Source organism: Salminus brasiliensis, chromosome 3, assembly GCF_030463535.1.
Source record: "Salminus brasiliensis chromosome 3, fSalBra1.hap2, whole genome shotgun sequence".
Taxonomy (NCBI): domain Eukaryota; kingdom Metazoa; phylum Chordata; class Actinopteri; order Characiformes; family Bryconidae; genus Salminus; species Salminus brasiliensis.
The window spans coordinates 783,132-811,128 of NC_132880.1; the positions used below are offsets into that span (position 1 = coordinate 783,132).

At 43.7% G+C, this 27,997-nt stretch overlaps 1 protein-coding gene across 2 annotated transcripts; it reads left to right on the plus strand.

Moving 5' to 3' along the window:
- Positions 1-9: 9 nt before the first annotated feature.
- On the plus strand, positions 10-27,992 carry mrtfaa (myocardin related transcription factor Aa). 2 transcript variants are annotated; one of them, XM_072675086.1, is made up of 18 exons: positions 10-283; positions 738-875; positions 7,203-7,268; positions 16,264-16,319; positions 16,448-16,523; positions 18,046-18,207; positions 18,470-18,624; positions 18,705-18,818; positions 20,868-21,112; positions 21,235-21,388; positions 21,608-22,054; positions 22,374-22,862; positions 23,401-23,604; positions 23,695-23,793; positions 25,095-25,235; positions 26,095-26,181; positions 26,469-26,526; positions 26,607-27,992. In XM_072675086.1, exons 2-18 carry the CDS (start codon positions 743-745, stop codon positions 27,155-27,157), a joined length of 3,237 nt encoding a protein of 1,078 aa, XP_072531187.1. In that variant the 5' UTR covers positions 10-283; positions 738-742; the 3' UTR covers positions 27,158-27,992. The 2 variants fall into 2 exon arrangements, with proteins under 2 accessions (XP_072531187.1, XP_072531188.1); XM_072675087.1 differs by lacking the exons at positions 10-283; positions 738-875 and adding an exon at positions 6,856-6,936.
- The last annotated feature ends 5 nt before the right edge of the window (positions 27,993-27,997 follow it).

Below are 27,997 nucleotides of genomic sequence, written 5' to 3' on the forward strand. Positions count from 1 at the left end.
CTCTCACACATTTACACACACACACACACAGTCAGAGCTCAGTTGGTGTGAGTGTGAGCTGTTGGTGCAGGAGCTCAGATCTACCTGCTCTTCTTCATTCAGTGATCATCTCCTTACCACCATCTTCCTCCTTCTCCTCCTTCTCTTCATCTTCCTCCTAATCCTCATCTTCCTCTGAGGTTCCTGCTAGTCTCTGGGCTCTTCAGGGGTTGCTGGTGTCTTCAGCTCCATCACTCACCTGTAGATTCTCCACCCTTACATCCCTCTGTCTGTCCAGCAGCAGGTACTGACTGCACACTCCCATCCATTAGTTTGGTCTGGTTTGTCAGTAGTTAATTGTTTAGTTTGGTCTGATTTGTCAGTAATTGATCGTTTAGTTTGGTCTGATTTGTCAGTAGTTAATTGTTTAGTTTGGTCTGATTTGTCAGTAATTGATCGTTTAGTTTGGTCTGATTTGTCAGTAATTGATCGTTTAGTTTGGTCTGATTTGTCAGTAATTGATTGTTTAGTTTGGTCTGATTTGTCAGTAGTTGATCGTTTAGTTTGGTCTGATTTGTCAGTAGTTGATCGTTTAGTTTGGTCTGATTTGTCAGTAATTGATTGTTTAGTTTGGTCTGATTTGTCAGTAGTTGATCGTTTAGTTTGGTCTGATTTGTCAGTAGTTGATCGTTTAGTTTGGTCTGATTTGTCAGTAGTTGATTGTTTAGTTTGGTCTGATTTGTTCTGTTCATAAACAGAGGTCATGCTGGACACCAGCCCACACCTACACATTGACTCCACCCCTTTTGATTCTCCTCCAATCATCAGCAGCAGCCTGGAGAAACAAGGGGTCGGATTGGAGCTGGAGAGACGAGCCTGCCAGAACCTCAGAGAAGGTGGGGAGATGCTGTGCGCAAACACACACACTAACAAACACACACACTAACAAACACACACATACTAACAAACACACACATACTAACAAACACACAAACACATACTAACAAACACACACACACCAACAAACACATACACACACATACTAACAAACACACACACTAACAAACACACACATACTAACAAACACACACACACACACACTAACAAACAAACACACACATACTAACAAACACACACACACTAACAAACACACACACTAACAAACACACACGGTAATGAACTTCATGAACGATTAGATGAAGAACCATCTCTCAGGGTTCTCAGGGTTCTTCTCTCAGGGTTCTCTGGGTTCTTCTGCTGTTTAGCTCTCCCTCCTTCGCTGGTCTCTGAGCTCTGCTCTGGGTCAACCCATTTAAGTCATACTGGTGGACCTCAACATACTGGTTGTACTGGCCAAGTCATACCTCTCTCTCTTTCTCTCTCTCTTTCTCTCTCTCTCGCTCTCTCCCTCCCTCTCTCTCTCTCTCTCTCTCTCTCTCTCTTTCTCTTTCTCTCTCTCTTTCTCTCTCTCTCTCTCTCTCTCTTTCTCTTTCTCTCTCTCTTTCTCTCTCTCTCTCTCTCTCTCTCTCTCTCTCTCTTTCTCTCTTTCTCTCTCTCTCCCTCTCTCTCTCCCTCTCTCTCTTTCTCTCTCGGCCTCTCTCTCGGCCTCTCTCTCGGCCCCTCTCTTGCCCTCCCCCCTCTCTCTATTTGTACTTTTATTTATGTTCTATAATAAGTGCATGTATGTAAATTATGACCCCTTTCAAAGTGCAACCTGCCAAAAATCCCCAGTCACACAGTGTGTGTGTGTGTGTGTGTGTGTGTGTGTGTGTGTGTGTGTGAATATCAGATGTAGTTTTAGCTCTAGACCAGGCATGGACCCTCAGATAGCCACTGACCCCTTAACTGCGCCAGAGACCCTGGCCTAATGGACATGAACTCAGAGACCCTGGTGTGTGTGTATGTGTGTGTGTGTGTGTGTGGGGGGGGGGGGGGGGGGGGTTGCACTATTATAGTCTATTTTACAAAAGTATTGGGACACCTGCTCGTTTAACGCTTCTTCTGGAATCACGGGAAATAAAAAGAGCTGATCCTGCTTCTGTTGGAGTAACTGTCTCTACTGTCCAGAGGAGAAGACTTTCTACTAGATTCTGGAGGAGCTTTGCTGTGATTGTATTACAAGAGCGTTATGAAGTTAGGATTCTGGATGATGATCACCACCCCACCTCATCATCCCCAACTCATCCCAAAAGTACTGGATGGAGCTCCACCATCATTCCAGAGAACACAGTTCTTCCACTGCTCCACAGCTCAATGCTGGGGGGCTTTATGCCCCTCTAGCCCACGCCTGGCATTATTAGGCATCATGGAGCAAATAGGGTCATGTTGTCCTATTCTATTGGCAGTACTTCTCTACAGGGACTAGCTACAGACCGGATTGTCTGACAGATGACACTGTAAGGACTGGAGAACATCATTAAAGTGATGGTGAACAGCAGTGGGTGTGCCTGCAGACCTCCCTCACTAACCCTCAACAAGCCTTTTCTGCTGTTGAATCTGAGAGTACACACTCCTCCATCCTGCTCATCCTGGTGCTGTGTGTGTCTCTCTCACCTGGGCGAGCGACACTGGCAGACAGTGGAGAGATAATTGGCGTGTGAATGATCTTGAGGCCTCAGAGTCTCTGATGCTCGAGTCCAGCCAGACTGCTTCTGTCTGAGGAGTGAAATTAGTGCACTGACATTTAACACATCAGACGTGCTGGGTTTGGTGGTGTGTGTGTGTGTGTGGGTGGGTCGGTGGGTGGTTGTGTGTGTGTGTGTGTGTGTGTGTGTGGCGTTAGTCAAAGTTGTTAAAAGCTACAGTCATTTTGCATGACTGATACTGAAAGACAGTCTTCACACACCTACATACACACACCAAGCTGAAGCTGTCAGCAACAGTTTGTTTCTGATGTCCAAAAGTATTCAGACAGCATCTCTAATCAGGTAATGTGCCCAATGCTGAGCGTGGGTTAGAGGGGTATAAAGCTTGGGGATGTGGGGTTCCACCCGATACTTGTGGGATGAGTTGGAGTGGCAGAACAATACATCCAGCATCAGAACCTGACCTCACTGATGGTCTCATGAGGCTGGGTGCAATCAAATCCTCTTCACAGCCAGAAACTTTGTATACTTAATAACAAGCGAGCACACATCCTGCCCCAGGCCACAGTTTAGCTCCCCCATCAGGCGCGCCAGTGCATTAATACCCGCTCACAATTTAGCAACACAGCAGCTGCTGCTGTGACCCAACGGCGGACCCTGGTCCAGTAACCCAACAGGTGCTGGGGTGACTTCATCCCCCCCCCCCCACCATACACACACATTTAGCACCAGAGCAGGTGCTGTGAGCTGTCTGTGATTAAATATACACACAAGTTCAGTCTTCAGCAGCACAAGCCAAGTCCAGAAACAGCTCCGTACTTCCTCCTGCTTTAGAAGAGCTTACAGTGTTTACAGTGCTGGTCTTCAGCCATGACTGTGAGGAGTCACCCCCCCCCCCCCCCCCCCCGACTGTTTCACACACACACGGCTGCTAGAATTTGGGCTTGCATTTTATTATTTCTCTCTAAATAGGTCTTCAACCACACCAAGACCTGCCTGATGTTCTGGAGATGTTGTGGCCCAGTCGTTTATCTAGAACCTCACAGTTTGGTTCTTGTCAAAGTGTCTCAGATTCTTACACTTGAAAATTTTTCGTGCTTCATCACCTTCAAGAACTGACTGTTCACCTGCTGTCGAATAGATCCAGCCCTATGGGCTTAACTGCTATAGGCTGAATGGGAGGGGCTAAACTGCTGTAGGCTGAATTGATGGGACTAATCTGCTGTAGGCTGAATGGGTGGGGTTAAACTGCTGTAGGCTGAATGGGTGGGGTTAAACTGCTGTAGGCTGAATGGGTGGGGCTAAACTGCTATAGGCTGAATGGGAAGGGCTAAACCGCTGTAGGCTGAATTGATGGGACTAATCTGCTGTAGGCTGAATGGGTGGGGTTAAACTGCTGTAGGCTGAATGGGTGGGGCTGCACTGCTGTAGGCTGAATGGGTGGGGCTAAACCACTGTAGGCTGAATTGATGGGACTAATCTGCTGTAGGCTGAATGGGTGGGGTTAAACTGCTGTAGGCTGAATGGGAGGGGCTAAACTGCTGTAGGCTGAATGGGAGGGGCTAAACTGCTGTAGGCTAAATGGGAGGGGCTAAACTGCTGTATACTGTCAAAAGTATAAGATGAAACATTTTAAGGTGCTTTGAAGAACCTTGGAAGTGTTTCTTCTAAAAACCTTAAAGCACAATAAGAACCTCAAAAGGTTCTTCCCTGATCTGATATGTGTAGCAGTGCAGGCTGAATGGGCAGTCATGTGTAAGTGTATTTACTCACAGTTGTGACCGCCCGAAGGTTGTGAAAGTAATACGCAGATACGTGCTGTGGGGAATAGATGTGATGTTTTAGCTACATGTTATACATTAACCCCTAAGAAAGGCTCATCACACACTAAAGGTGCATTACTCAGTAACTACAGGGACTTCTGTACAAACCGGGGAAGTTAGACAGGCTGTTTAAGGGGTTTATACAGGCTGGTTACCAGTGTTTCTACACTGCTCTCTGTCTGGTATCTGGACCCTGTTAATGCATTGATCACTTTCAGTCTGGCCCAGCAGTGCTGTGCAGAAACACACGCCATATGCTAAGCAGAAACTGAAGTTGCACTATCATACCAGAAGTGTCAAAATAGTCCGACACTCAGCTACTGAACGCCACACTTGTGAACCACAGGACACACAACTGACACACACACACACACACACACTCACACACACTCCTCAGACCAAAGCCTCTTATCGGGTTATTTGCTTTTTAGAGGAAGCAGCTCACTTCCCTGTTACAGTGTGTGTGTGTACATACAGTGGCATGCAAAGAAGTTCGGCACCCCTGGTCAAGATATTTGTCACTGTGAATAATTAGGTGGGTAAAAGATGAGCTGATTAATATTTCAAGCAAGATCTTTTACAGCTGCAAAAAAAACAAACAAACAACACAAACGAAGAGAGGTAAAGGGTCGAGCATCCGACATGGTCAGCCCTTAGTAACCCTCCTGACAAGTATCACTGCTTGTATCTCTGCTTGTCTGTGGAGGTCATGTTCATGCAGGAGTCGCTGCACAGTAGAACAGTGCACCTCCGCTCCACTTTCTTAATTACGGCAACATTTTTGAGCTCAGATTTTTGAGTCGCTGGCTGTTTTTGGAGATTGCTGACAAAAGCCTCAGGTTGTAGGCAAACTCAGCGCTGGCTGGATCACTGGCTCGGCCTCTGGCTCGGTCGCTGGTTCGGTCGCTGGCTCGGCCTCTGGCTCTGTCGCTGGCTCTGTCGCTGGCTCGGTCACTATGCGTGAACTGCTGAAAGATACAATTCAAGAGCTCACAGAATGATCGCCAATGCCTCACAAGCCCCCAACAAATATCCAGCAGGTTTAACATCTGGACCTGTCAGCGTCTCAGAATCTGGTAGTGTGAAAAGTGTTGGGGCTGAAGGTTAGTGTAGCAACAAGCTACAGTCAATGAGAGCAAGACAAAGGGTGAGGAGAACCCGAGGGTGGAGTTATGCGAAATCATCAGGGACGGCTTCAGGAAGGGTTCGTCTCTGGTGTGTTTTCACTGCAAACGTGTATCGCTCGTCTCGTACGAACATTGAAAGAAAACATTTGAGCCTCACTCAAGGCATCAGCTCTCACCTGCGTTTTCGTGACAAAGGGTGTTTTTGGAGAGTAGGCAGACTCCTCGTGGGTTCCTCCTGGTCAAAGGTCTTGTAATTTGCGACTCTACTGTCGCTGATCAGTTGTGTAGTGTGCAAACCACACCCACTAAAGGACTCCCCATTACAGGACAACCGATTGTGTAGTGTGAAAGGTTCAACCATCTGACCTCTCTGAAGGTCAGGTTGTGTGAAGCTGTCCATGGCTGCTGATTGTTGGAGTAGTTGGAGGTTTTACAAAGCTTGGAAATTTGCTTCACCTGGTCACCTTTCTTAACAATGGTGAACAAGCCTTAGCCCTAACGAGTTAATTAAGGTCTGAGACCTCGGTCAAAGTTAAGTGAGAGCTCAAATCTCTTCAACTACCCAAAAATATCTCATGTTTGACCTTTCTAAAATCAGCTCATTTTTGACTCACCTGACTATTCACACTAACAGAAATTTCTGACCAGTCTGTGCCCAAACTTTTGCATGTCACTATAATCCCAATAATGCTTTCATTTCTAGTCATGTCACTAAATACATAAGCATCTGTAAAAGCTGCTGTACCAAAATTGCAAAGACTACTCCTGATATTTGGTACATACGTACCTACTCTTAGAGGCTTGGGGATGAAGGCCCTGAAATGACGACCTATTACCTAGAACTGCGTAACAGCAATGTTCTAGACGCTGCTTTCTTTAGAATCAAACACGGTCTCGGACACAATCTGTCATCCTGTCAGAGTCCGATTCTGGCTGCCAGCTCTCACTGCTACCCCTGGCCATGTTTTTTTTGTTGTTTTTCTGGAGGTCAGCATGAATTATGGTGATGGATGTTTGAAGAATTATGGGAGTGTTGTGTTTTTGTATAATTAGATCATATAATCCATAATAGGCCTAATGGACACTTAATTGGTTCAAGTTAGACTCTGGGGTTGGAGTGGAGAATTTTAAGGGTATCCTGAAGTCTCTTGGCTTGAGAGCTGAACCTCGAGTCGGGGCAGAGCCAGTGTGGAACTTCGCTTCGTGCCAGCAGGCCGACGAGCTGTTGAAACATCTCACCCGCTCAGTTCTGTTCTTAAAAAGAGACGAAACAGGAAGAGGAAGTCTGTTGCACTCTCTCTCTCTCTCTCTCTTTCTCTCTGTGATATATTCTCTCTCGCCCTCACGAATGTGTAGGAAGAGGCATGAGAGCAGGTCAGAGCTGCTGACTCGCTGCAGTGTTTGAATGGAGTGTTTCTTAAGGTAAAGATCTCCTAATAACAGCAAAATACAGCGTAATTCGTCTAGAAATCTCAATCTCACGGCAGGTTTGTGTAGCTGAGCATAGGTGACTTTACATAGCTGCTGGTGTTTCCTTCTCGTCTCAGTGCACTTCAGATAGCAAGTTTGAGTCTAGAACCTGCACAGTTCTGCATCACCATGCTGCAGAAATGTCCCCACCTTCAAGTGTGGTGTTGCTGTTGCTGAGTTTAACTACAGCGAGTTGTTCTGTTCGTCCTCTCTTGCAGTGCTCCAGCTGAAACTGCAGCAGAGGCGCAACCGAGAGGAACCGGTCTGCCAGGGGATCATGCCACGTATGTACCACAGCACACCACAAACCATAACTGTCCACAGTGTCTACACAATCAGTGCTGTATGTTGCAGTTTGTGCCACAAACTGGTCTACTATAGTCTACCCTATGTTCATTGCAGAGGTAATTAGTGCTTCAGGGGTGTATTCTAGGCCCTCTGCACTTTCTCTAGCGTTGTTTTAGTCTTTGTTTAGCAATTTTTCCTTATACTAGTGTACAAATGAGTGCCACAGAGGTGTATTCTAAGGCCTCTAGATTTTTTAAGCACTGTTTCAGCCTTCAGTTTGCTGGTTTTGCTTATAATAGTGTACAAATGAGTGCCACAGAAGTGTATTCTAAGGCTTGTAGATGGTTTAGCATGGTTTTAGTCTTTGTTTTGCAATTATTCATTAATGATAGTGTGAAAAGTGCCCCATGGGTGTATTCGAGGCCCTCTGCATTTTTTTCTAGCATTGTTTTAGTCTTCATTTTGCAGTTTTTTCAGTTTTAGTTTTTGATAGTGTGAAAATTAGTGCCCATGGGGTGTATTTTAAGGCCTCTACATTTTTAGCCCATTTTAGCACTGTTTTAGTCTATGTTTGATTATAATAGTGTACAAATTAAAGTCTCAGGGGTGTATTCTAAGGCCTCTATATTTTTTAGCACTGTCTCAGTCTTTGGTTTGTCTGTGTTCATTTGCAATTTTCAATAATTAAAGCCTCAGGGGTGTATTCTAAGGCCTCTAGATCTTTAATAACTGTGTCTTCTGAGGATCTTTTTGATTGCCACTTCTCAAATGTATGATATTGAAATTTAGCATGTCTCTGTATATGTTTTTCACAATCTAGTTGTATAATCTACATCACTATCTAAACTGAGGTAAATGCATGTGCACAAGTGGTTAAAACAGCAGATTTAGGTTGAGGAGCTCATCCTGCCTCTCTGGCACCGGTTTGGTTTGTAGATCGTAAGATTGAGTGAAACTCACTTCCTTTGCTTGTGGGTTGCTTTTCCGCTGCTTCAGAGTAAATACCTGCCCATTCAAATCAAAACTGCTTAGCTAAATAACACTGAAGCTAAACTGCTTAAGCTAAACTGCTGCGGTTCTTGTTCTGCTGACCTTAAAAAAATGTGAACATAGGGGTAAAGTAGGTCACTGGGTTTCAGAGGATGATTCCCTCATGTTTGGCTCTAGACGAAAAACCCAGAAGATGGTGTTTCTGCATCGCAGGGGACGAGTTAGACGTTGACGGGTGAGTCCAGGTTGAGCTGCAGGCCTCAGGGACCAGTATTTGAGTGTTAGCTGAAGGAACTGACATCAGTAAAGCAGGGGTTTCATTCTGGCTGTGGCTGAACTGAATTCATTTGTTTTGAATACGGGAACACAGGAAAGGTTTTCATCTGATGACTCACATACATAAATGTCATGTTTGTGGAGATGTTGCTGCACAGTAGAATAGTGCATCACCACGCCAGAGTCTGCTAAATCATCCCTCATTAATAAAATACACTCTATGGACAAAAGTATTGGCAGCTCTTATTCATCATTGAATCCAGGTGTCTGATTCAGTTCCATTGCCACAGGTGTATAAATTCCAGCCTCTAGTCCTGCAGTCTGTCTTTCCTCCACACATCAGTGAAAGAACGGGAGGTTCTGAAGAGCTCACTGAACTCCAGCGTGGTTCTGTATGTAATAGGAGACACCGCTGCACCAACAACAACAAGTCAGCTGGTGAAATCTCCTCCCTCCTAGATCTTCCTCCATCAGCTGTGAGTGGTGTTATTATTGAACAGTAGAAGAGTTTAGGAGGAACAGCTCACAGAGAGCAGCTCAGCCACCGAGTGTCTGTCAGACCACGTAAAGTTACAGAGCGGGGTCAGGGCCGAGTGCTGAGCTCAGAGCAGAGTGCAGAAAAGCCTCCAACTGACTCAGTAACTGCAGCAGAGCTCCAGACCTGCTGCTGCTGGTAGAGCTTAGAGCAAAGGGGGACCAGCTCCTTATTAATAATGCCTATGGGTTTAGATGGGATGTCAGAAAAGCTCCTGTAGGTGGAATGTGTAGGCGTCCCAATACTTTTGTTTTCCATATAGTCTATACCAAATCAGTTACTGAGAAGAGTTATAAAACTGTGTTGCTAAATAATCAGAATTTAAATCAACAAATATTTCTCTAATGTGAAAGTCATTTGCATATTTAAATGAATTCAAATTCAGTGCATTGATGTTAATTACATCTCTATTAGGAATGAAAGTCGGACTCTGTTCAGAGCAGCGTATGCTAACAGAACTAGTGCCCTCATGCCTGCACGCCTGGACCTGATCTCATAAAGGAGTTTTCATGGCTGAGCGAGTCAAACGCAGGACTGTCGGCTCACTGTGCCGCCGTTTAGGACGAGGCTAATTTGAGATCGTCTTGTGTTAGCGGTGATGGGGCAGGGGGCCCGCTGGAGAACACCCTCACACTCCGCTCTGACGGAGGTGGCTAGCGCTTGTCAGCTTTAGCAAGACGACACGTTTGAAGTGCGTCGTTTCCTATTAGCTATCTTCACCATGCGGCGGCCATGTTGAACACGGTGCAGACACTACTGGAGGGTCTTCGGTCGGGCCTTCTGTAGATTTTAGACCCCATCCTGGCCAAGGTAGAGGTCTGTGATCGTTTTATTGCGTTCTTGCGTTCGTATCTGATTTAACTGATAATAGTCTGATAATAGTCTGATAATAGTCTGATTACAGTCTGATTACAGTCTGATTACAGTCCGCACTCAGAGCAGAGCTGGACCTGTATGTCTTGGTGGTGGTAGTATCGTGGATCAGAATGTGGAGCTGGAGTTTCCAGGCAGCAGAAATAGCTGATTTTTGGCCTCGGCTTTGAAGCAGCTTGTACGGTGTGTGTGTGTGTGTGTGTGTGTGTGTGTACGGTATTAGACGGTGTAAAGTCTGTGCTACTCAGATTCTTGCTTCTGGTGGATCGGGGTGCTGATCTGAGTCCGTCTGTATGATCCCAGTCTATAGTTCCTTTTTTTTGAACATTTTTCTACTAAATATCAGAGCTATGAAATGACACTTCTGGAATTACACAGTGACTCAAGCAGAGTTACACAAATCCAATCTAACCTCTATTGTAGACTTCATTACAGTGCTCTGAGCCTTGGTGCAGGTTTACACACTATTGCCGTTCTCTTAAGCTGTTTCACTGGGAGCCATCATCACTGTTGAAGAAAACCTTGTATCTCCAAAATCATAATTTTACAGCAGAAGCAAAAAATGACATTACATGTTGGAGTGTTTCTATTATATTGGTCGGTAGGTCGATTTGATGGGACCAATAGAAATGCTCTAAAAATACTTGGAATTAATCATTTCATTACTTTGACTTCCACTGAAAGTTAAGAAGGATTTCCTTCTCCTGTGAAGCTGCTGTTTTGGAAATATAAGGATTTTACACTATTTGGACAAAAGTATTGAGACACTTCTTTTAATCATTAAATCCAGGTGTGTGATTCAGTCCTATTCAGCCACAGGTGTATAAACTCCAGCCTCTAGTCCTGCAGTCTGTCTTTCCTCCACACATCAGTGAAAGAACGGGAGGTTCTGAAGAGCTCACTGAACTCCAGCGTGGTTCTGTATGTAATAGGAGACACCGCTGCACCAACAACAACAAGTCAGCTGGTGAAATTTCCTCCCTCCTAGATCTTCCTCCATCAGCTGTGAGTGGTGTTATTATTGAACAGTGGAAGAGTTTAGGAGGAACAGCTCACAGAGAGCAGCTCAGCCACCAAGCGTATAGAAATATAAATAAATATTTATGTATATTTATATGTATAAATAATTTTGGTCACTTTTTAATGTTGTCATGTTTTATTATATAGCATTTTAATGCTGAATAAACTGATGCTAGATCAGCACTCTCTGAGCAGTGCGTACCTGAACCCTGGCCTTATGGTCATGTGAAGAGTGTTTAGAGGTAGAGATCAGGTTCTGCTGTGTTCTAAACTCAGAGACCGTGAACTAAAAAGCAGAACTGACCCTGGGCCTGCCTTTCTGATCTCAGATCCTCTCCTCTGCTTAGTCAGGCGCTTAACTTCCAACACCAATTACATTTAATTATAAATGCAGTTCTCTAGAAACCAGTTAAAAATTAGAAACTGCATTAATCTGATCTACATTTAACTTTTATTACACTGTATTAATCTGATCTACATTTAACTTCTATTACACTGTATTAATCTGATCTACATTTAACTTCTATTAAACTGCATTAATATGATCTACATTTAACTTTTATTACACTGTATTAATCTGATCTACATTTAACTTTTATTACACTGTATTAATCTGATCTACATTGAACTTTTATTAAACTGCATAGATCTAATCTACATTTAACTTTTATTAAACTGCATTAATCTGATCTACATTGTACTTTTATTAAACTGTATTAATCTGATCTACATTGAACTTTTATTAAACTGTATTAATCTGATCTACATTGAACTTTTATTAAACTGCATAGATCTGATCTACATTGAACTTTTATTACACTGTATTAATCTGATCTACATTGAACTTTTATTAAACTGCATAGATCTAATCTACATTTAACTTTTATTAAACTGCATTAATCTGATCTACATTGAACTTTTATTAAACTGCATTAATCTGATCTATATTTAACTTTTATTAAACTGCATTAATCTGATCTACATTGAACTTTTATTAAACTGCATAGATCTGATCTACATTGAACTTTTATTACACTGTATTAATCTGATCTACATTGAACTTTTATTAAACTGCATAGATCTGATCTACATTTAACTTTTATTAAACTGCATTAATCTGATCTACATTGAACTTTTATTAAACTGCATTAGTCTGATCTATATTTAACTTTTATTAAACTGTATTAATCTGATCTACATTTAACTTCTATTACACTGTATTAATCTGATCTACATTTAACTTTAATTAAACTGCATAGATCTAATCTACATTTAACTTTTATTACACTGCATAAATCTAATCTACATTTAACTTTTATTATGCTGTATTAATCTGATCTACATTTAACTTTAATTAAACTGTAGTTTTCTAGAAACCAGTTCAGTGTAAAATTCAGTTAGTGGAAAAGGGTTTATACAGTAGTGTTATAAAGTATACACAATAAAAGCCCTCCCTTTTTGGGGAGGGGGGGGTGTTCACATTTAAATACAGCCAGGAATTTTATTTAGGCTAGAAAATTATAGATTTTAACATTTAATTATTCACTTGTATTAATAATTGGTCTGAATTGATGCTGTTTTAACTGAGTAGTTCCATTAATTTCAGTAAGAGGTTTGTTTGATTCCAGACTTTTTTAATGCAGACTTTCTAAAATGCCCCCACCAACCCATCATGTTAAAGATAGCACTACGATAAACACAGAGGAACAAACGGGGAAGCCCAGCACAGACTGCGGAGCTTTATTAAGATGCTAGAAGTCTTATCGCCAGCGACAGTGGAACTATGAGTTCTCTCTGACTGTGGTTTCACTGCAGAAGGTGGAGGAACTGTGGAGAAAGAGCAGACCCTACACGTTCGGCCCAGACCACATCAGAGGGGTCTCCAGACTGGCTTTAGCTGTTAGATATGAGTTCATTAATATAGTGTGTGTTTGTATGAGTTAATAACTGAGCAGTAGCGCTGTGTATCCCAGCAGTGAGAGCGTTCATATACAGGTCCTTCCGACTGCAAGACCTTCTCACAGTGCCGCGTGTTCTTCTGTAGAGCTTCATGTAAGGGCTGTTGTTCAGGACCTCTGTAGAACTGCATGACCGGTCAAGCTTGGGTTTAGGGTGAACTGGAGACGGGTGCATACACACAAACACTCATACACGCTATAATAAGCACAGCCACTCGCTGAATATTGATATTTTTACTGCAGATTTTCTGCATGTGGTTGCAGCCATGTTTCTAACCTCGCTGCACCTTTTCCTGTGTTCAATAAAACCCTGCAACCCATTTATTAGAGTATTTATTCATCTACAGCCCCGTGCCAAAGTGTGTTTCAGAGAACCCAGCTCTTCCACTGCTCCACAGCTCAGTGCTGGGGGGGCTTTATACCCCTCTAGCCCACACCTGGCATTAGGCAGCATGGTGCCGATAGGGTCATGTTTAATATCTGCTCCAGAGAGTCCTATTCTATTGGCAGTACTTTTCTACAGGGACTAGACAAGCTGTGTGTGTGCATTTGCACGTTTGTGTCAGCAATGAGTGCAGCTTAAAGTAGCTGTATGCGATTATTAGAGGGTGACTGGTGACTAGGCCAGTATCTGACGCTATAGCTACAGCCTTGTGAAAGTGGGTTAATATGATGAGATCTGATCTAATGATGCGATTCTATGATCTGTGTTAAACAGAGAACAGAGAACACGCCAGCAGCACGTCTGATAACTGCAACAAGCTCAACACTTTCGTTCTCACTGCGACCCTGAGCTTAATCCATAAACATTATTCAACTATTAAATCTGATCTACATTTAACTTTATTAAACAATATTAGTCTGATCTACATTTAACTTTTATTAAACAGTATTAGTCTGATCTACATTTAACTTTTATTAAACAGTATTAGTCTGATCTACATTTAACTTTATTAAACAGTATTAGTCTGATCTACATTTACCAGTATGTAAACAGTATTAAATCTGATCTACATTTAACTTTTATTAAACAGTATTAGTCTGATCTACATTTAAATTTTATTTTAACTTTTATTTTAACTTTTATTAAACAGTATTAGTCTGATCTACATTTAACTTTTATTAAACAGTATTAGTCTGATCTACATTTAACTTTTATTTTAACTTTTATTTTAACTTTTATTAAACAGTATTAGTCTGATCTACATTTAACTTTTATTAAACAGTATTAGTCTGATCTACATTTAACTTTATTAAACAGTATTAGTCTGATCTACATTTACCAGTATGTAAACAGTATTAAATCTGATCTACATTTAACTTTTATTAAACAGTATTAGTCTGATCTACATTTAAATTTTATTTTAACTTTTATTTTAACTTTTATTAAACAGTATTAGTCTGATCTACATTTAACTTTTATTAAACAGTATTAGTCTGATCTACATTTAACTTTTATTTTAACTTTTATTTTAACTTTTATTAAACAGTATTAGTCTGATCTACATTTAACTTTTATTAAACAGTATTAGTCTGATCTACATTTAACTTTTATTAAACAGTATTAGTCTGATCTACATTTAACTTTTATTTTAACTTTTATTTTAACTTTTATTAAACAGTATTAGTCTGATCTACATTTAACTTTTATTAAACAGTATTAGTCTGATCTACATTTAACTTTATTAAACAGTATTAGTCTGATCTACATTTAGCTTTTATTAAACAGTATTAGTCTGATCTACATTTAACTTTTATTAAACAGTATTAGTCTGATCTACATTTAACTTTATTAAACAGTATTAGTCTGATCTACATTTAACTTTATTAAACAGTATTAGTCTGATCTACATTTAACTTTTATTAAACAGTATTAGTCTGATCTACATTTAACTTTCATTACACTGTATTATTTTATTTACATTTGAATCTTTTACAATGAAGTGTGTGTGTGTGTGTGTGTGTGTGTGTGTGTGTGCATGCAGTTCTACACTGATGTCCCCTACAGTGTGTTTGGTGGCATCTGTCCACTGTATTCCTGGAAAGAGAGAAAAGGCCCTGTGGCTGGCTCAGTGTTAGTCCAATCATGCAGAGAGAACCTCACTCCTTCTGTCTGTGTGTTCAGTCGTGTGTGTGTGTGTGTGTGTGTGTGTGTGTGTGTGTGTGTGTGTGTGTGTGTGTGTGTGTGTGTTTGATGGTCGCATTGAAGCTGGACCACTTTTACACCGTTCTTGTTTTAATTAAATGCTTCCGTATTATTTTCCATCAGCACTTCAGCAGAACCGTAACTGGACTTAGTCCCTAATAAAACTGCTGAGCTCAGACTGGAAATAGAACCATCTGTGTGGTTCTAGAACCCGTTAACCTTTATTACATCATCAGTAGGACACTTTGTGGTTCTACAGTCATCCGTAGAACCCTCTTTGTGGTTCTAGAATGTATTACCTTTAGAACTGGGCCATTGATGGCAGGGTTGTGGGTTTGACAAGCTGCAACTGTTGAGCTCTTGAGCAAGGCCCATAACCCTCTCTGTTCCCCGGACGTGTGTGTGTGTGTGTGTGTGTGTGTGTGTGTGTGTGTGTGTGTGTGTGTGTGTGTGTGTGTGTGTGTGTGTGTGTGTGTTCACTGCATAGAGGCCAAATTTCATCCAGTGTCCTACAATAATGGTTTTATGGTTTTACACCACAACACTGGTAACCCCCCACCCCCCGGCTACTGTACACCAGTCTTTGTGTGTGTGTGTGTGTGTGTGTGTGTTCTCTCAGAGAGTGTCCTTGACCTCCGCTTTCACTTTTCTTCCGTCTTTCACTTCCTGCACTGTGTTTCGTCACTGGGGTTGGGGTGACGCTGTGTGAGGACACACTCTCCCACCCGGCTGATGTACAGAACCTTCTGATATGAGTACGGGTTTTAAACCCGCAGCTAAGGTTCTAGATATGGACTGCAGGGACTGAACTACACTGTTCCCAAACTCCTGTTCTCTTTGATGAAAATGGACAAGCGTAAGAATCTGAGACACTTCCACAAGAACCTGGCTGTGATGTTCTAGACAATGACTGGGTCAGAACATCTCCAGAACATCAAGCAGGTCTGTCTTGTGGGGTGTTCCCAGTATGCAGTGGTCAGCACCTGCCAAAAGTCCTCCAAGGAAGGACACCTCACACCTTACAGGACCACAGCAGCATACCTCGTTCTTGGTGGCAGGAGGGGGACCTACACAATGTTAGGCAGGTGGTATTAATGTTATGGCTGATATAAGAAATGTAATGTAAGAAACTGAAGCTCTCTCTCTCTCTCTCTCTCTCTCTCTCTCTCTCTCTCTCTCTCTCTCTCTCTCAGCGCTGAAGAGTCCAGCTGCCTTCCATGAACAGAGACGCAGTTCAGAGAGAGCCAAGGTCAGTGACAATCACCCATAATGCACCTCAACAGTCCGCCATGTCTTGTGAACCTCGTCTAAACCCTGTACCCCTCTCTCTCTCTCTCTCTCTCTCTCTCTCTCTCTCTCTCTCTCTCTCTCTCTCAGGCTGAGGACTATCTGAAGCGTAAGATCCGTAATCGTCCCGCTCGCTCAGAGTTGGTCAGGATGCACATTCTGGAGGGTGAGTCTATCACAGCGCCCCCTATGGGCTCTAACTAACACTGCACTGTAACACTGTAGCAGAGGCTAGCAGATTGTAGGTCTATTGGCGATGAAACCGAAGACGACAAGATTTTAGAACCTCTTAGAGGGTTCTACTCATAATGTAACACAGGCTAACAGATTGTAGAACCACACAGAGAGATCTACTGATGGTTTAACAGATGGTGTAACACTGCAGAACCTCTTGGAGGGTTCCGCTGATGCTTTTCTTTACACTAATGTAGATTATTACAGGTTAAGACTCACACAGGAGAGCTATGAGCTCTATCGAGAGCTTTCTAGGACTAGGTAAGATCGGATCCTCTTTGGGCGTTCCTCTTCATTAAACACAACAGTTTCAGCGCTAAATAACGTCCAGTCCTGAGTCACGTCCCAGTTTTCTGGTCCAGCAGAGTGTGTGAGGCGGAAGCTCCACTACCTGTCCACACACCTGACACCTGGATTAGCCAGTCTGCAGATAAAGCTCAGAAAGCTGCTGATGGTGCTCATGCATGTGTGTGTGTGTGTGTGTGTGTGTGAGAGAGAGAGTGTCAACATGCCAATTTCACTTTAAAAGAATGAGGACTTTAAGACTCTCTCTCTCTAAGCTCTGTATAAAGCCCTGAGTGTAGATTCTGTAGCTCAGCAGCTTCTCCTTTAGGTGTAGGAGAACACATGGTAAAGCCACAGCTGCTGAAATCATGATAATATACAATAAACCCCGACCTGCTGAAGCTGCAGCTCCACTGCGCTGTAGATAAGATGGAATGTGCCTAGTGTGTGCCTAAAACACTGTTTCCTGCTGACCATGAGACCATATGTGTGTGTGTGAGTGTGTGTGTGTGTGTTAAACCTTGCCATTAAAATTATTTTACAGTTAATTAACCTCTTTCCATTATTAATCCCACAGCTTGTCTAGTATCTGTAGAGAAGAAGTACTGCCAATAGAATAGGACTCTCTGGAGCAGATCAACATCATGACCCTATTGGCTCCATGCTGCCTAAAAATGCCAAGTGTGGGCTAGAGGGGTATAAAGCCCCCCCAGCATTGAGGAGCTGTGGAGCAGTGGAAGAACTGTGTTCTCTGGAATGATGGTGGAGGAGCTCCATCCAGTACTTTTGGGATGAGTTGGGAAGTTGAGGATGATATGAGGTGGTGATCACCATCCAGCATCTTGACCTCACTAATGCATTTGTCACTGAATGCAGTCAGATCCTCACAGCAATGTTCCTCCAGAATCTAGTAGAAAGTCTTCTTCTCTGGACAGTAGAGACAGTTACTCCAACAGAAGCAGGATCAACTCTTTTGTGCCCTTGATATGAGAGAAGAGAATGAATAAGCAGGTGTCCCAATACTTTTGCCCATATTGTGTAAGCGCTTACCGATCCAAACTCACGCTTACTTGAGAAAAAAAGTCTTGTCCATCACCCTAAACCTCACTCTTACCCTAAATGTGGTGTGTGTGTGTGTGTGTGTGTGTGTGTGTGTGTGTGTTGTGTAGAGACGTGTGCCGAGGCATCTCTGCAGGTGAAGCAGCTGATGCTGAAGAGAGCTCGTCTGGCTGATGATCTGAACGATAAACTGTCTCAGAGACCCGGACCCATGGAGCTCATCCAGAAAAACATCATCCCAGTACCCAGCAACATCAAACAGGCCCTCATAGGTACAGCAACAAACACACACACACACACACACACACATTCACACTTTAGACTTGAAACTCGACTTTTCTTGACTTGCACCCTAAAGACTTAAGACTCAAGTCTTAATTCCATCCTAAAGACTCAAGATTCAACTCAGACTCACACCCCTGATACTTGGACTCGCATGTGCTTCAGACTCAACTCTCTCTCTCTCTCTCGCTCGCTCTTTCTTGCTCATTCTCTCGCTCTCTCTCTCTCTCTCTCTCTCTCTCTCTCTCTCAGATGCAGAGAACTCTTCGTGTGGTGAGGACAGTAGTGATGCTTCATCTCCTGATCAGCCTGTCAATCAGGATCCTGCCAATCAGGACTCTTCTCTCAGCTCCACCCCTCCATCTGCCTCACCTGACAAACCTGCCAGTGACCCCTCACCTGTGCAGGTACACAAACACTCACCAGCATGTTCTCCTACACACATATTAACTGCTAAATTCTGACCCATTCTCACATTTCCCTCTAGGCTCCACCTCCTCCCCCGCCTCCTCCATTACCAGCGACCGCCAGCCCGGACTCTCAGCAGAAATCGACCAATGGGACGCCAGCAGCCCAACAGCCCGCGGGTGGACAGTTAAAGGTGAGCGGATTTGAAGGTTTTCTCTGAGCTTCTTCAGCTTCATTAGCAGCAGGCTTCGAGGTGTCGGAGCTGAGTCCTGCTGTAGCTCTTTAAAGACACAGAGGCGACTTTTAGTTTCTGCAGGAAGAAAATCAAAGCTGTGAGAAAAGTGTGGAGTTTATTTTAGAGGTGAAAATTCACACGATTAGAGTGAGGATAAAATTAACACCTCTATAACAGCGAGCTCAGTGTGATTAAGAGGACTCACTTCCTCTCTCTCTCTGTCTCCCTGTCTCTTCTCTTCTCAGCTCAGTTTGGTTTTGCACGACTGTATTAGGAGTGTGTTAGGAGTCAGTGATGTCACAGTGTGTGAAGTGTGTTAGGTGTCAGTGGTGTAACAGTGTGTGAAGTGTGTTAGGGGTCAGTGGTGTAACAGTGTGTGGAGTGTGTTAGGGGTCAGTGGTGTAACAGTGTGTGGAGTGTGTTAGGGGTCAGTGGTGTAACAGTGTGTGGAGTGTGTTTGTGGTCAGTGGTGTAACAGTGTGTGGAGTGTGTTAGGGGTCAGTGATGTAACGGTGTGGAGTGTGTTAGGGGTCAGTGGTGTAACAGTGTGTGGAGTGTGTTAGGGGTCAGTGGTGTAACAGTGTGTGGAGTGTGTTAGGGGTCAGTGATGTAACAGTGTGGAGTGTGTTAGGGGTCAGTGGTGTAACAGTGTGTGGAGTGTGTTAGTTAGGGGTCAGTGGTGTAACAGTGTGGAGTGTGTGTTAGGGGTCAGTGGTGTAACAGTGTGTGGAGTGTGTGTTAGGAGTCAGTGGTGTAACAGTGTGGAGTGTGTTAGGGGTCAGTGGTGTAACAGTGTGTGGAGTGTGTTAGGAGTCAGTGGTGTAACAGTGTGTGGAGTGTGTTAGGGGTCAGTGGTGTAACAGTGTGTGGAGTGTGTTAGGGGTCAGTGGTGTAACAGTGTGTGGAGTGTGTGTTAGGGGTCAGTGGTGTAACAGTGTGTGGAGTGTGTTAGGGGTCAGTGGTGTAACAGTGTGTGGAGTGTGTTTGTGGTCAGTGGTGTAACAGTGTGTGGAGTGTGTTAGGGGTCAGTGATGTAACGGTGTGGAGTATGTTAGGGGTCAGTGGTGTAACAGTGTGTGGAGTGTGTTAGGGGTCAGTGGTGTAACAGTGTGTGGAGTGTGTTAGGGGTCAGTGATGTAACAGTGTGGAGTGTGTTAGGGGTCAGTGGTGTAACAGTGTGTGGAGTGTGTTAGTTAGGGGTCAGTGGTGTAACAGTGTGGAGTGTGTGTTAGGGGTCAGTGGTGTAACAGTGTGTGGAGTGTGTTAGGGGTCAGTGGTGTAACAGTGTGTGGAGTGTGTTTGTGGTCAGTGGTGTAACAGTGTGTGGAGTGTGTTAGGGGTCAGTGATGTAACGGTGTGGAGTGTGTTAGGGGTCAGTGGTGTAACAGTGTGTGGAGTGTGTTAGGGGTCAGTGGTGTAACAGTGTGTGGAGTGTGTTAGGGGTCAGTGATGTAACAGTGTGGAGTGTGTTAGGGGTCAGTGGTGTAACAGTGTGTGGAGTGTGTTAGTTAGGGGTCAGTGGTGTAACAGTGTGGAGTGTGTGTTAGGGGTCAGTGGTGTAACAGTGTGTGGAGTGTGTGTTAGGAGTCAGTGGTGTAACAGTGTGGAGTGTGTTAGGGGTCAGTGGTGTAACAGTGTGTGGAGTGTGTTAGGGGTCAGTGGTGTAACAGTGTGTGGAGTGTGTTAGGGGTCAGTGGTGTAACAGTGTGTGGAGTGTGTGTTAGGAGTCAGTGGTGTAACAGTGTGGAGTGTGTTAGGGGTCAGTGATGTAACAGTGTGTGGAGTGTGTTAGGGGTCAGTGATGTAACAGTGTGGAGTGTGTTAGGGCTCAGTGGTGTAACAGTGTGTGGAGTGTGTTAGGGGTCAGTGCTGTAACAGTGTGTGGAGTGTGTTAGGGGTCAGTGGTGTAACAGTGTGTGGAGTATGTTAGGGGTCAGTGGTGTAACGGTGTGGAGTGTGTTAGGGGTCAGTGGTGTAACAGTGTGTTTTGTAAATTCTCTCTTTCAGGGCAGTAAAGTTGCCGCTGACCGCAGCAGGAAGCAGAGAGACAGTAAGCCGAAGGTAAAGAAGCTCAAGTATCATCAGTACATCCCTCCAGATCAGAAAGTGGAGCGAGAGACTCTGCCCCCTCTGCCCCCTTTAGACTCCGCCTACTCCAGACTTCTCAACCAACAGCAGCTTTACCTACAGCTGCAGATCATCAGCCAGCAACAGCATTTAAACTACCCCACCATCCTCCCGGCCCCACCCAGGTACTCTACAGAAGAACACCACCACACTAACTTCCTCCCTAATGAACAGAGCTACACCTGCATCACTGCTTGTGCTGAATTTGATTGAACATGGCATTTTAAAAGCATTTGTATTCATTCAGGCCTCCAGGAGATCAGCAGGCTTCATCATCCAATGGCTCTTCATCAACAAAGAAAGCCCCGCCCTCTCAGCCTCTATCCACCAATCTAAATAGTCATCACGCCATCATAAACTTTCCTATACCACCCCTGCCCCCCAACCTGGAGGAGCTAAAGGTCTTATTCTATTCTATTACTCTTCTGTATTGTATTTTACTGAATTCTAATGTACTGTATTTTATTTTTATTTTATTAAAACTTTTACTCTGATATACTCTACTATATTCTATTTGATTTTCTTGTTCGTCTATATTAAACCTGAATATAATTTTTAACATGATCATTAATGACCAGACACTTTATGAAAGGGCCTGTATTTCTAACTGTGTCCTGCAGGTGGCAGAGCTGAAGCATCAACTCAAAATCCGGGCCCTCCCCGTCTCTGGGACCAAAAATGACCTAATAGAGCGCCTGAGAACCTTTCACGAGCAAAACGACAGCAATGCACCCTCCAGCACTGCAGGGGGCACTAGTGTGCCTGCAGCCTCTACCACCAACACACCCCAACCAACTCCACCCCTACTGCATCAGCAGCAGACTGTCCAATCCCAAGCTCCCACCGCCGTCCTCCACCAACCAGGACACAACGGGATGGTGGTGGCAGCTCTTCCATTGGTTGCCACTGTGGGCGGGGGTAGAGCTCCACCAGCTGTTCATTCTCAGATGATGCAGTTTGGGAGTTGTAGCCCCTCCCCTCCTCTATCTCCCTCCCACTCTGAGCATTCATTGGCTGGGATGAGTCCGGATGGTCACACCTGTAACGGAGATAGCTTTGGGGAAACGGTACGTTCACTTTTATACAGCCACGCTCACAGAAGTGCAACAGAATAGAATAGAATAGAACAGAATAAAATAGAACAGAATAGAATATAACAGAACAGAATAGAATAGAATAGAATATAACAGAACAGAACAGAATAGAATAGAATATAACAGAACAGAATAGAATAGAATATAACAGAACAGAACAGAATAGAATATAACAGAACAGAATAGAATAGAATATAACAGAACAGAACAGAATAGAATATAACATAACAGAATAGAACAGAGAACAGCAGAATACTCATCTCCCTCTCTCTTTCTCTCTCTCCCCCTCCAGGTGAGTTCTCCTCTAACCCAGCTCTCCCTCCAGCACTCCCCACCCACCCCACCCATCGTCCACATTATAGATGAAACCGCTCCACCCCTGCCCCCAGCAGCTCGCAGCTCCCTCCTCCCCCTGAGCACAGCGCCTCCTGTGGATAAGGACCAGATGCTGCAGGAGAAGGACCAGCGCATCGCAGAGCTGACCCGCATGCTGCAGCAGAAACAGCGGCTGGTGGAGCGACTGCGCGTACAGCTGCACGACCAGCAGACGGTGGCCTGCATATCCCTCCCACCAATCACAGTGAAGGAGGAGCCTGTGGACCTTTCCATGGAAGGCGTGGAGGAGATGCAGGTGGAGCAGCAGCTCCAGAACAGCTTGGAGGAGTTCATCCTTCAGCAGAACCAGCTGAACCTGAACAAGCAAACCCAGAACAGACGCAAAAAAACACACAAACAGCCCAAACAACAACAACAACAACAACAACAAACAAACGCTCAACAGGTCAGCCCATACACTCTATTCTCTAATACTTTACTTTTACACATGTTTACACTTCTGCTCTATTCTGTTCTATAATATTCAATTCTACAATATTCTATTATGTTATATTATATTCTCTTCTATTCTGCTCTGTTCTATAATATTATATTCTTCTATATTCTATTTCATAATATTATATTCTGTTGTATTCTATTCTTTAATATTCTATTCTGCTCTATTCTATTATAGTTTTCTACTCTATTCTTTTTTGCTTTATTCTATTCTATAATATTCCATTCTGCTCTTCTATTCTATAAAATTCTGTTATGTTGTTTTCTATTATGTTCTGTTGAATTCTATTCTATTCTGCTGTATTTTATTCCATTCTATTTTGCTCTATTCTACTGTATGTCTCTCATTTATTGTCTGCTCTATTCTACTCTGGGCTGGTCTGTTCTAATCTCTTCTCTTCTGCTTTATTTAACTCTATTCTGCTGTTTTCTATTCTGTTCTATTCTGTTTTCCACCTAATCATTTTCCTCTGACATTTTCTTCACAGGTTTCTCAAGTGTCCATCAGCCAGCACTTGGGCACCCCTCCCTCCTCACACCCTCCACAGCACTGTCTGAAATCTCACTCTGACCCAACACTGCTGACGGACGCCAACAGAAACCACTTCCTGCCAGCGTCGACCAATCACAGCACAAATAACCGAGCCAGCGTGGGCCTTCACAACAAAGTGGCCAATCGGGTCCCTCAGCAGGTAGCAGGCAGAGGTCGAACTCAGTTAAAAAAAAATATATGTTTAGTGTTTTGATTGGTCCGGTGACATCCCTATCTGTGTGATTTCCAGAGACTGAAGTCAACGCCCAGCAAGTTACCCAGCCAATCAGCATCTAGCAGTGAAGTTGAGCCACAACAGCAGACCATCTGTAAACAACCACTCAAAAAGGTGAGGGCCGGGCCATCGTCTGTGACAGGTCCTTTCAACTGGGCCTGCAAATCCTTTAAAGGTGGCAAATCTGCAGCCTTTAATTACTCAACAAAAGCAATATAGAGTTTAAATACTCTTCATTTCAGAAGTAACAGTGAATCAGCAGGCGTCCCAATACTTTTGTCCATGTAGTGTATCCCAAAATTGATTCCTGCTCTGTAGTTCAGATAGACAGTAATGTTGATACCAAAACCAGTTAGCACATGCTAATTATGCTAGCATTAGCAACCTAGCTAATTAACATGATCATGTGAATATTCTATAACTAGGAATTCCCTCATCAGTCAGTACTGCTTTCTATTCTGTGCATCTCAGGGATAGTCAGGGGTTAGATTGCTCCCGGTTACAGTATCCAGAGTGAGGTAATTCTAATAGAAATATGCATTTTAATATGCATGATTTCTATTAATATGCCTATTTCTATGCATTTAAAAATAATGTATTTATTAAATATATTTTTGCAATGTAAGAAAATGGCCAATAATATATCTGTTAAATATATTTTATAATACATTTTAAAAAGTATTATTAAAAACATATTTGGCATATATGAAATTAATTTATTTTTCTTAAATATATTTAAGACCATCCAAGACTATCTTTACTGCATGAAACTTTTTTATGTTGAATATATATTTGCTAATATTTCACTTTATGACATGCCACATATTTTTATTTAATAATTAAATTTAAAAAAATCTATATATTTGAAAACAATATTCGGAAATAAATTTTAGTGTGTGAAATGTATAAATGTTTATTTGTCCATATATTTCTTTTACAAATAGATTTGCTGGTTTGTGTGATTTATATTCAGCAAGGCTGCCATTTATTAAGATTAGCATTTCATCATTAGTGCTAATAGAGGTAATTTTGCGTGACTGATAAGAAAAAATATTGTCAGTTTGACGGTCAGCTCGGCTCCGCAGACGGCAGCTAAACATATCTGGGGAGAATCTTGGTTAATGAGGGGGAAAGTTGTCCTGAGTCACAGCCGCACAAATTAATGATGTAAATTAAACGTCATTGATAGGAAATCGAGGGCTGTAATGGGGCTTATGATTGCGCTAATTAAAACGATAATACGCCTCATCGTTTGTGGGCAGTGCCAAATCGAGAGATCACTGAGAGTTGGCTTATTAGCATGGCAGTAGCTAATGGGGTGAGCACACTCAGACTGTTGACTTATTAGCATAGCGCTATTAGCATGGCATGCTTATTAGCTTTGCTAATTGTGATTGATGCTTTTACTTCCACAGGCGCTGAAACCTGAGAAGCACGGCTCGACCAATCACATCAAAGCGCGCTCAACGTCATTCTGTACACCGTCCAATGTGCAGCCGTTTTTTAGCGCAGTACCGCCCACTAACGGTCCGGCCCGCTCTTCCTCAACTCAGATGGTAAGGATGAAGAATTGGAGGTGATGTGTTGGTGTGTGCTGTGTTCTCTTGCAGATGTGTTAAACCAGGTGTACTAACGTGTCTAATGGTGGCATGCGTTGCCATAGTGATAGCATTGCTGGAATAGCTGAGGCATGCCTGTCAGTGGGCAGGGCGATGGTGCTATGGGTCTAAGTTTGTTTACATTTAATTAGCTTCAAACATAAGCTGGCCAACTTGACCAATATGCATGACCAAGCTAGTTGACCACCATGACCAAGCTAGTTGAATATCATGATTGGGTTGACCATTGTTAACAAGCAGGTTGACCATCATTACCAAGCTGGTTGACCAGCATGACCAAGCTAGTTGAATATCATGATTGGGTTGACCATTGTTAACAAGCAGGTTGACCATCATTACCAAGCTGGTTGACCAGCATGATCAAGCTGGTTGAATATCATGATTGGGTTGACCATTGTTAACAAGCAGGTTGACCATCATTACCAAGCTGGTTGACCAGCATGATCAAGCTGGTTGAATATCATGGCCAAATAGGTCAATCAGGCCAAACAGCCTGACCAGCTTGAGTTGACCACCATGATCCAAGACTGTTGACTAGCCTGACCAGCATGTCCAAGATAGTTGAACTGAGGACCCCCACAACCACACTGGTTGGCCAGCAAGACCAAAGTGGTTGAACATCATGTCCAGCGTGACCAAGGTTGACCAGTTTGACTGAACTAGTCAGCCATATTGATCAGCTTGATAACCAGTTTGATGATCTCTCTCTCTCTCTCTCTCTCTCTCTCTCTCTCTCTCTCTCTCTCTCTCTCTCTCTCTCTCTCTCTCTCTGTCTCTGGCTTGCTCGCTCTCTCAGGAGGAGATGTGTTTGGGTGTAGATCAGCATGTGCTGTTCACTCCTCCCTCACCTAAACCAATCTCAACTCCAACCTCACGACGGAAGGTAAGACCTCTCCCTCACTCTCTCTCTCTCTCTCTCACTCACTCTCTCACTCTCTCACTAACACTCCTACAGCCATGCTCCTACTAATCTAGTAGAAAGCCTTCAGTTACTCCAACAAACGCAGAAGAAACTCTTTTAATACCTTAGATTTGAGAAGAAGCTCTGAAAGAGCAGGTGTCCCAATACTTTTGTCCATATAGTGTACTTATGTGTTTCTGTATTAATACTTTATGGTTTTTGCATTATTAATGGTGTGTGTGTGTGTGTGTGTGTGTGTGTGTGTGTAGAAGAGTGGGCGCACTCAGAAGATCGACGACCTCTTTGATCTCCTGGTTCAGAGTGGAGGTAAGCTGCATAGGAACCCAGGTTCTGTTGATGTTCTCTGTTCTCCACTCAGTGCTGACCCGCTGGTTCTGTCTCCGCAGATATCTCCCCCAATTTCAGACCCACCCCAGACCCTGCTCTGTCCCGCCTCTGTGCCAGCAGCCCGTCTCTTTCCCCAGGCTCCTCCCCTTTGCATCTGTCCCCGCTCACCCCCTCCGCCCCTGACACACCCCCCAGACCTCCGCCTGAGAAGACTCCACCCCAAGAGGAGCGGCGCAGCAGCAGCACGGTCAATAGTCGCCTGGAGGACTTCCTCGAGAGCACCACTGGAAAACCCCTGCTTGGGGTGGAGCCTGGAAGTCACGTGACTCTGATTGATGAGCTCCACAGCCAATTACTGAGCACACCCAGCATTCTGGACCGCCCTTCGTCTCCAATGGACACGTATGAGTTCGGACTGTCTTCCAGTCGTACCGGGCTGGAATTGGCTGAGTCTGCTTTGGACAGCATGGAGTGGCTGGACCTGGGCATCAGCGGGTCAGCTGGGGACGGGCCAGGGACGGCGGTCCTGAATGGACACACACACTCCAGTGTGTTTTCTACAGACTTTCTAGACAGCCCAGACCTTCAGCTGCACTGGGATTGTTTATAGCCGAGTGACAATACACACACACACACACACACACACACACACACATTTAAAGGCAGTGTAATTTAATCTAATCGAAACCTGAGTCATGTTTGATGTTGGACGTCTCCTCCTTTAGCTTTGTGCTGGAGCCATGAAAGTACACTATATGGACAAAAGTATTGGGACACCTGCTCATTCACTGTTTCTTCTAAAATGAAGGGTATTAAATAGAGCTGACCCTGCTTCTGTTGGAGTAACTGACTCTACTGTCCAGAGAAGACGACTTTCTACTAGATTCTGGACTTTAGCATTGCCGTGGAGATTCGATTGCATTCAGCAACAAGCGATAGTGAGGTCAGGATGTTGGATGATGATGATCACCACCCCACCTCATCATCCCCAACTCATCCCAAAAGTACTGGATGAAGCTCCACCACAATCATTCCAGAGAACACAGCTCGTCCACTGCTCCACAGCTCCTCAATGCTGGGGGGCTTTATACCCCTCTAGCCCACGCCTGGCATTAGGCAGCATGGAGCCGATAGGGTCATGATGATGATCTGCTCCAGAGAGTCCTAATCTATTGGCAAGTAAAGTAAAGTTAAAGTTAAAAGAGCTGAATGATTTATTTGAAGGTCCACAAACATTTCGACACATAGTGTAAATAGATACAGAATCACTATAAAATCTCTATTGTTTTTATGACTGAACTGTTCCCTGCGAACAGCACTGCTGATCCTCTGATTTCGCCAGCTGGGTGAGCGCTTTCAGATCTCCTTCTGCTTTTCTGGGCTTTTTCTATTCTTCTGTTTTTTAACGGAGAAACAAACGCAAATAAAAGTCTGTCTGCACAGAACTGTT